This window comes from Pseudophryne corroboree, chromosome 7 (genome assembly GCF_028390025.1).
Source record: "Pseudophryne corroboree isolate aPseCor3 chromosome 7, aPseCor3.hap2, whole genome shotgun sequence".
In the NCBI taxonomy this organism is placed as follows: Eukaryota; Metazoa; Chordata; class Amphibia; order Anura; family Myobatrachidae; genus Pseudophryne; species Pseudophryne corroboree.
In genome coordinates, this window is record NC_086450.1 from 475,394,185 (window position 1) to 475,404,578 (window position 10,394).

At 40.7% G+C, this 10,394-nt stretch overlaps 1 protein-coding gene across 1 annotated transcript; it reads right to left on the reverse strand.

Annotated features, from left to right (window-relative positions):
- Window positions 1-4,777: 4,777 nt before the first annotated feature.
- LOC134944342 (taste receptor type 2 member 40-like) lies at window positions 4,778-5,677 on the reverse strand. Its single transcript, XM_063932924.1, has one exon. It carries the CDS (start codon window positions 5,675-5,677, stop codon window positions 4,778-4,780), a length of 900 nt encoding a protein of 299 aa, XP_063788994.1.
- Between the last annotated feature and the right edge of the window lie 4,717 nt (window positions 5,678-10,394).

The window sequence follows — 10,394 nt, forward strand, 5'->3', positions numbered from 1 at the left end:
AGACCTTGTGTAAAACTGCATTGGCTTTTGTGAAAGTACGCCGCGCGTGTGCACTGCGCATCATACGCATACGCAGAAGTGCCGATTTTTAGCCTGATCGCTGCGCTGCGAACAACGGCAGCTAGCGATCAACTCGGAATGACCCCCATAGTTACTGCTGAAAGTTACATTTTTATCCATCTGTAATAAATGGAGTCTCTGCTGAATGGAGGATATATTAGGCCGTATACAAAGGCTCAGTTGTTACAGGTGTTATGATCTCACTGAGTAAGAGAAACTTATGTATATGGAAGAACTGGGTGTATAATAATTCCTAAATATCTTTGCTGTGACTATTCAATACTCAGCGAGCCATGAAAATATTGTCTTAGACAACAATTAAGGATATTGGTAATAAATCCTATTTATGAATAACTCAGAGAACATATAAAAATGTAACTGCAGCAGATGTGTCTGGTGACTCTATTTAGCAATAACACTTATGTCTACTTGTAACAAATGTAGCCGTTGTTGAATGGACGACACACGGAGGTAAATTTTCTAACATGGGAGTTCTATTTAAGATGGGATGTTGCCCATAGCAACCAATCAGATGCCAGGTATTATCTTCTAGAAGGTGATAGATAAATGAGAAGTAGAATCTGATTGGTTGCTGTGGGCAACATCCCATCTTAAATAGAACTCCCATTTTAGTAAATTTACCCCAAGGTTTCCATTTAGGGGCCACATATAAATAATCCACAGATGGGAAACAGACCACTATAATACCATATGGAAATAGACTATTAATGTACTCTTAATAAGAATCATACAGCATACAGTGCTGCAGTATCAGAACAATCTCTGGGAACCAATAAGAGAACTGTCTAGACACTGAATTCAGTAGACAGATTACAGATTATATTGGTACACTATTGTGGAATATTGAACAATTATTTCTGAAAATTCTGATCTGCAGTAAAATATATTCAAATTGGATTAATGAAGCTATGACACAGGTAACGAGCCTTGGTTTTAAAATATCACTTTATTAAGTATTTTATTCACTGTATGTGATAAGTGTATTATGTGTTGTATTGTATTGTCTTACAGTATTTTGGGTTTGGACAATTTTAATGGATCTATTAAAAGTTAATTATTAATTATCTTATGTGCGCCAAGAAAGAGACATTCTTTCTCTTCTTCTTTTCTATCCCGGTAGTTAGAATACCGACACCGAAATACAAACCCTATCCTGAATGCCGACACCGGCATCCAGAATGGGTATACCATCCCGGCGCCAGAATCCCGCCAGCCGGAATCCAGTATGAGGAGAGGCCGCACAGCACGCCAGGTAAGCCATGTAGCGGTACGAGGTTAAGTTTAGGCTGCGTCCCGGAGGTTAGGGTTAGGCTGTGGGGAGGGAGTGATTAGAATTATGCACCCCCCTCAGAGGGTTAGGGCTAGGCTGTGGGGGGGGGGGGGAGGGATAGATTCAGGCAGCACGGATAGGTGGTTAGTTTTCTGCACGTATGGGGGGAGGCTAGGGTTAGGCACCAAAGGGGGGGGGGGTTAGGGTTATGTTGTGGGGAGGGAGGGTTATGGGGTTAGGGAGAGGGCAGAACACCCTTACTCGCCCCTGTTGAATATGTACACATCATCTTACAGCTAATATGTGCACCACCATTGTTCTGACAATTCTAACGCACTAAGAGTATATTACATCTTAGGGGCTGATACTGCAGTATAAGAAATTATTTTTAAGCGGGACAATAAATAAATTGCTGAATGCTATTGTTTTAAATGCAGATTGTGGGAAGTGTGTGTTAGGGTGTGATATAATTTACTAAGATAGTACACATGTAGCCATGCCCAGCCCGGCTTGCTGCATGATCTGCCAGGATACGGGTTTTCACAGCTGGTGATTGCTCCATTAAATCCTAAAAAAATGTATGAAGTGATCACCGGCTGTAAATAGACGCAGCCTGGCACGCCATGCAGCATATTGTTATGCAACGTTCTACATCGCAGTAATATGAACATGGCTTCATGTGTATTTAGCTGCTAAAATATGGTTATTAGGGGCTAATATCAAAAGTTATAGAAGAGTGAGATTTCAAGTATCCCATATATATAGTCTACATAAAACCTGCGGTATTTCGTCATTGTATGTATAGGGGAGGGAAGGTTTTTTAGCCAGTGTACTGTATGTTGTTAATTAAATGTTTATTATCTTACCTGTGAAGCATTCAATGAAGAGTATAACATTTAACTTTTTTAGTGAACTGAAACCAAAGTGTCATTTATTAATCATATTAATGTGTAATATTTGCATATTCTGATTGTAGTGATATGTAGCTTGGGTGCAGGCACCAATTACTTACTTTAAGCGACCTGGATGGGGGGATAAGTTTCAAAATTTGCATTCAGATTTTTTTGTTCAGGAGATAGTAATTTTACTTTTTTAAATGTGTGTTGTTACTGTAGATGATAATGGGTTATCAAAAAATAACACGATGCAGGGAGAGACAGAACACGTCTTTACTGTGCAAATACTACTGAATACAAGATGGCTGCCGGGTGACTTCCAGGGTAAGAGGAGGGGCCACCAAGTGGTATCGCTCTGCCACCTGCACAATGTAGCTAACATATACACCCAGCCTACCAGAGATCAGTGACACAAGCGGCACGGTGGATCTACCATTTACAATATGGGCCACATGTAGGCTGATGAGCACTGCATAGTTCTAGCTAGGTACAATAACATAAATACCTGGGCAGCCTCATTTCTTACACTGCGCTACAATAACAACACAACATGTGATTGGTGGTTACAGGTCAATCATTTATTACATGGCAAATAAGAGACTATGGGTGGATGAGCTAGGTTTGTTGGTCACCAGCACAGCATTAACGTGAGATGTAATATAGTCCTACCTCAGCACCTCACAAGGACTGGTGTATGAAAAGAGCCACCCAATGAATGGCCCAGAGTCAAGGGCAGGAACCTCACCGTTTTTAAAAGGGGAAGGTGCCTCACAATCCTCCAATTATAATGACTGTCTCTGAAAAGCAATGGCAAACCAGACCTGCCTCATGAGGTCTATACAAATCAACATAAGGAGAAGCCAAGAGTGGGTGATAGACAGTCGGACCACACAGCTGGAGAATAGGTGTAACCATCACAGACTATTACTGCCTTGGCAGCCCGTCAATGACAACAGGACAGTGTCAACACCTCCAGATCAGCCAAGGAATAATGGGGCAGATGTATTAACCTGGAGAAGGCATAAGGAAGTGATAAAGGTGATAAACGTACCAGCCAATCAGCTCTAATATGTAAATTAACAAGAGCTGATTGGCTGGTGCATTTATTACCTTGCACTCATCACTGGTTTATCACTTCCTTATGCCTTCTCCAGGTTAATACATCTGCCCCAATGTATTCGTATCTGCCCCATCAACCGTTTCCTTCTATAATCCAAGAGCAGGTGTAAGAAGCTCTGTCCAGATTTCATTCCCGCTTGGCTGTAATTTGCATAAAAATTATTCATACAACAAAATATATATAGTTCAAGGAAACTTTCCTACAATGTAACAGAAATGCTTCTGTGTAGAAGGAAGTTGCTGCTACAAAGAATATTTACAGCATGTAATTGTCTTGTCTCATTGTTTCTGTACAGCCAATAACATCTGCCAAGTCTCTTGAGATAATTAAATACATTTTTTTATATTCACTTAAACCAGAGGCCTATAAATAATGTCTAAACAAGCCATAGATAATTATCTAACACAAACATATTTTATTAGTGAGGAATAAACCCTGCCCATCATATTACTGCCCCCTAGAGGTACTTGGGCAAAGAAAAACATCTATCACTGCTTATAAGTATAAATATTGTACAGGTTGAGTCTCCCTTATCCAAAATGCTTGGGACCAGAGGTATTTTGGATATGGGATTTTTCCGTATTTTGGAATAATTGCATACCATAATGAGATATCATGGTGATGGGACCTAAATCTTAGCACAAAATGCTTTTATGTTTCATATACACCTTATACACACAGCCGGAAGGTAATTTTAGCCAATATTTTTTATAACTTTGTGCATTAAACAAAGTGTGTCTACATTCACACAATTCATTTATGTTTCCTATACACCTTATACACACAGCCTGAAGGTCATTTAATACAATATTTTTAATAACTTTGTGTATTAAACAAAGCCTGTGTACATTGAGACATCAAAAAACAAAAGTTTCACTATCTCACTCTCACTCAAAAAAGTCCGTATTTCGGAATATTCCGTATTTCGGAATATATGGATATGGGATACTCAACCTGTATTTGAAATAGGAACCTGGTGTTTTGTGATGGGAATATTATTATTATTACCTACATTTATTGCAGTACCGCTATTCCCTCACTTTCCTTGTGTCACCCACAATATAACTGGTACCTCCAGCGCAACCAAAAATAATTTTATGAGGATATTGGGGAAAGTGGTAACGATGCAGCAGCTCTAAGTACTTCACCTCCATGCATGTGGGAAAGAAACAATTTATCAAATGCAATATCTATACATCTAATAACATAGCTACAATCTGGTGTAACATGGCTTTCTGCTATACAACCATTCATATTAGATTACACACATCACAGTTACACATGAACTAATAGTTCATCAAATCTCAATCATATTCTGTTTCACTCCAGAAGAATTCTCTGCAAGTGGATCGCTCCAATCAAAACACATGATAGAAAGTGATAATAGAATCTCCTAAACGGCTACTTGTATCATCTCAGAGCTGATAGAGAAGCACATTGCTCACATATATACACCTCTCTAATTCCCGCCTTCGTGTTTCTCCAGCAAACAGCAGAAACCTTCTCCACAATCATCTTCCTGAGCTTGGAGCTGGCCTGGATAGCAATGATGGACTCTGCGGCTGGATAGGACATCACTATGGACCAGCTGATTAAAATCTTGCCATCCGGGATAGTACTGAATGTAGCTGTGGACAACACAATCTCAGCTATGCAGAAGGTTACAAAGACTATGAGGATCAAGGTAACTGTTCTTATAGCATTGAGGTGGGCTTGGAGTTTAGGACAAGTAAATCCAGAGTCACTCTGCTTCATGTTACACACGTGTCTCATAAGAGAGGAAACTGTGAGTATAATAGAGTAGAGTATGAGGATAAAGGGCAGACAGCAGCCTAGACAGGTGGCTATTAGTGAATACAAGGGATTCACATTAAATGTCTCACTAATAAAAGAGGTTCCTAATGTACTATTCTCAGAACCTTTAATTTCATTTTCTAATGTCACATTCCAAATAAACAGGAGACCTATGAGGAATGTCCCACCGGCTGTGAGTAGAAGCAGCAGCAGAAGGGAAGATGATCTGATCCTCTGTAACCAAACACAGAGCCCATATCTGAAGTTGGTGATGGTGGTGCAGTAGTAGGCACAGAGCCAGGCGGTCAGCCAGAAGCTGCAGTAAGTCATTGTAAGGTTAATTATGAACAATGGAATATACACTTCCCTAATAAACAGCACAGGAACACAAATGACATAGAGTGATCCCTGTACTGTAAGACTGCTCTGTAGGAGAATGTTCACCAGTCCTCGCAGAAGATGGATCAGATGAGGTGGGTTCAGCCTTTTGTCATTTCTAATGCTTTTAATGTCCATAATCACGATGTATGTGCTCAATGTAATCGCTATCCCACTTTGTAGGAATGCAATGCTTAGCAGAACAATCCACATTGGAGACAGCATTTTGTGGCTGTTCTGTATGTTCCAGCTGGCGGTAATGATTTGTATATATTGAGTACAGGCAGATCTGTGTTTGAAGTTTGAATAATGCAAATATTCTTTAGGGCTTGGTAATTGTCATATTCTAAACACAAATAGGTATTTTACTAAAATGCTATTAAAACTATTTAGCAAACTTAAATTAAAATGTAACTTCTGGTTATAGTCGTAGTATTAATACAGATGACGTTTGTTTTATATTTTCTATGTGATAAATAAAATGCGAATGTAAACTGATTATTAGGTAAGTGATATTTAAACTGTGTCATTAGTTTGATCTATAATGTAATTTCTATACGATCTGTATTATGTACAATATGAAACATTCATTAAGAAGATTAGGAAACATTTGTACTATTACAGATAATATATTAAAACAAACGTAACAATACACAGATCTGTCCTCATACTCTACATTTTTACTTAATACTCCACGCAATGGAGGATGCCTGGCGTGAGTGTGCTGACAAGTACAGTGCAACTCCATTAGCACTGGGCGTCTTTTTTGCCATAAATGTGTTTTAGTCACATAGATATGCGAATAGGATGCATAAGTACACTCTGCTGAGTAAAATAATTTGCAGCTGTTTGTGACTGCGGCTGTATCTGCAAATGGAATGCTACATTACAGTGTCAGTAATATGATATGTGGCATGCCTATATTTTGTTTGTGACTGCGGCTGTATCTGCATATGGAATGCTATATTACAGTGTCAGTAGTATGATATGTGGCATGCCTATATTCTGTTTGTGACTGCGGCTGTATTCTGTTTGTGACTGCGGCTGTATCTGCATATGGAATGCTACATTACAGTGTCAGTAATATGAAATGTCGCATGCCTATATTCTGTTTGTGACTGCGGCTGTATCTGCATATGGAATGCTACATTACAGTGTCAGTAATATGATATGTGGCATGCCTATATTCTGTGTGTGACTGCGGCTGTATCTGCATATGGAATGCTACGTTACAGTGTCAGTAATATGATATGTGGCATGCCTATATTCTGTTTGTGACTGCGGCTGTATCCGCACATGGAATGCTACGTTATAATGTCAGTAATATGATATGTGGCATGCCTATATTCTGTGTGTGACTGCGGCTGTATCTGCATATGGAATGCTACGTTACAGTATCAGTAATATAATATGTGGCATGCCTATATTCTGTGTGTGACTGCGGCTGTATCTGCATACGGAATGCTACGTTACAGTGTCAGTAATATAATATGTGGCATACCTATATTCTGTGTGTGACTGCGGCTGTATCTGCATATGGAATGCTACGTTACAGTGTCAGTGCCATTTATCTAGTAAAACACTGTAACATACAACTTTGTATGCAGATACAGCTTAGGCCGCACACACAATATAAGCATGTTGCATATAATTTTAACAACGTCCCACCAGCTGTGAGTAGAAGCAGCAGCAGAAGTGAAGATGAGCTGATCCTCTGTAACCAAACACAGAGCCCATATCTGAAGTTGGTGATGGTGGTACAGTAGTAAGCACAGTGCCAGGCGGTCAGCCAGAAGCTGCAATCAATCATTTTAAGTGTAATTATAATCAATGGATAGTACATAGTATCATAGTAACATAGTAACTAAGATTGAAAAAAGACATATGTCCATCGAGTTCCACCTATTTGTGGTCTCCTATGCAGTCTTATTATAGGACTAGTTATTTTTAATTTAGGACTAGTTATATTAACGATAATGCGTGCCTACGCACCATAACCCTGAATATCTTTATCCAATAGGAATTTATCTAACCCATTCTTAAAGGTGTTGACTGAGTCCGCAGTTACTACTCTCTCAGGCAGGGAATTCCAAACACGTATTGTCCTTACTGTGAAAAAACCTTTTGACCTCAATGTGCGGAATCTCCTCTCCTCTAACCTAAGCGAGTGACCACGTGTCCTCTGTGCTGATCTTATAGAAAACAGGTCCTTCCCAAGCTCTGTGTATTGACCCCTTATATTTTTGTAGATGTTGATCATGTCCCCTCTTAATCTCCTCTTTTCCAATGTATACATGCCTAGCCTTGCAAGCCTTTCCTCGTATTCCAGCATCTCCATGCCCTTAATTTGTTTGGTCGCCTGCCTCTGAACCTTTTCTAGGTCCAGGATATCCTTTTTGTAATATGATGCCCAAAATTGCACACAGTATTCAAGATGAGGCCTCACTTGTGATTGATATAATGGGAGTATAATACTCTCGTCCCTTGCATCAATTCCCCGTTTTATGCATGCTAATATCTTATTAGTCTTCTTTGCTGCACTCCTACTTTGGGTACTGCTGCTTAATTTGTTATCTATGTGAACTCCTAAGTCTTTTTCCAGTACAGAATCCCCTAATATTACTAGAGATGTGCAACAGGCAATTTTCTTGTTTTGTGTTTTGATTTTTAGATTCGGGTCCGTGGTCATGTTTTGGATTCAGGCGCGTTTTGGCAAAACCACCTTTTCGGGTTTTGGTTTCGGATGTGTTTTGGATTCGGTGATTTTTAAAAAACCTCAAAAACAACTAAAATCATAGAATTTGGTGGTAATTTTGATCCTATAGTATTATTAAGGTCAATAACCATAATTTCCACTAATTTCCAGTATATTCTGAACACCTCACAATATAATTTTTAGTTCTAAGATTTGCACCAAGGTTGCTGGATAACTAATCTAAGCGACCCAAGTTGGCGTCACAAACACATGGCCCATCTAGGAGTGGCACTGCAGTGTCAGACAGAATGGCACTTAAAAAGATAGTCCCCAAACAGCACATGATGCAAAGATAAATAAAAAAGAGGTGCAAGGTGGAATTGTCCTTGGGCCCTCCCACCCACCCTTATGTTGTATAAACAGGACATGCACACTTTAACAAACCCATCATTTCAGCGACAGGGTCTGCCACACGACTGTGGCTGAAATGATTGGTTGGTTTGGGCCCCAACCAAAAAAGAAGCAATCAATCTCTCCCTGCACAAACTGTCTCTACAGAGGCAAGATGTCCACTTCATCCTCCGATTCCTCACCCCTTTCACTGTGTACATCCCCCTCCTCACAGAGTATTAATTCGTCCCCACTGGAATCCACCATCACATTACATCCCTGTGTACTTTCTGGAGACAATTGCTGGTAAATGTCTCCACGGATGATTGTATTATAATTCATTTTGATGAACATCATCTTCTCTTCATTTTCTGGAAGTAACCATCTACACCAATCGCTGACAAGGTGTAAACACTCTTTCGGAGTACACACTGGAGGGGGGGCAACTTAGGTAAAATAAAGCCAGTTTGTGCAAGGGCCTCCAAATTGCCTCTTTTTCCTGCCAGTATTCGTACGGACTGTTTGACATGCCTACAATGATGCTGTCACTCATATAATTCTCCACCATTCTGGTTTTGGAAATGTGATCATTTTCCTGGCAGCTCCAGTGGCGGGAGAAAATGGAGGAGCTGTTGGCAGGTCACGTTCCGCTTGACTTGACAAGTGTCTCACCAGCAGGTCTTTGAACATCTGCAGACTTGTGTCTGCCAGAAAGAGAGATACAACGTAGGCTTTAAACCTAGGATCGAGCATGGTGGCCAAAATTTAGTGCTCTGATTACAACAGATTGACCACCCGTGAATCCTGGTTAAGCGAATGAAGGGCTCCATCCACAAGTCCTACATGCCTAGCGGAATCGCTCCATTTTAACTCCTCCTTTAATCTCTCCAGCTGCTTCTGCAAATGCCTGATGAGGGGAATGACCTGACTTAGGCTGGCAGTGTCTGAACTGACTTCACATGTGGCAAGTTCAAAGGGTTGGAGAACCTTGCACAATGTTGAAATCATTCTCCACTGCGCTTGAGTCAGTTGCATTCCCCCTCCTTTGCCTATATTGTAGGCATCTGTATAGGCTTGAATGGCCTTTTGCTGCTCCTCCACCCTCTCAAGCATATAGAGGGTTGAATTCCACCTCGTTACCACCTCTTGCTTCAGCTGATGGCGGGGCATGTTCAGGAGTGTTTTCTGGTGCTCCAGTCTTTGGCATGCGGTGGCTGAATCGCAAAAGTGGCCCGCAATTCTTCGAGCCACTGACAGCATCTCCTACATGCCCCTGTCGGTTTTTAAAAAATTCTGCACCACCAAATTCATTGTATGTGCAAAACATGGGACTTGCTCTAATTTGCCCACATGTAATGCACGCACAATATTGGTGGCGTTGTCCGATGTCACAAATCCCCAGGAGAGTCCAATTGGTGTAAGCCAATCTGCGATGATATTCCTCAGTTTCCGTAAGAGGTTGTCAGCTGTGTGCCTCTTATGGAAAGCGGTGATACAATGCGTAGCCTACCTAGGAACGAGTTGGTGTTTGCGAGATGCTGCTACTGTTGCCAATGCTGCTGTTGTTGCTGTGGGAGGCAATACTTCTAACCAGTGGGCTGTCATAGTCATATAGTCCTTAGTCTGCCCTGCTCCACTTGTCCTCATGTCTGTGGTTAAGTGGACACTGGGTACAACTGCATTTTTTAGGACACTGGTGAGTCTTTTTCTGACATCTGTGTACATTCTCGGTATCGCCTGCCTAAAGAAGTGGAACCTAGATGGTATTTG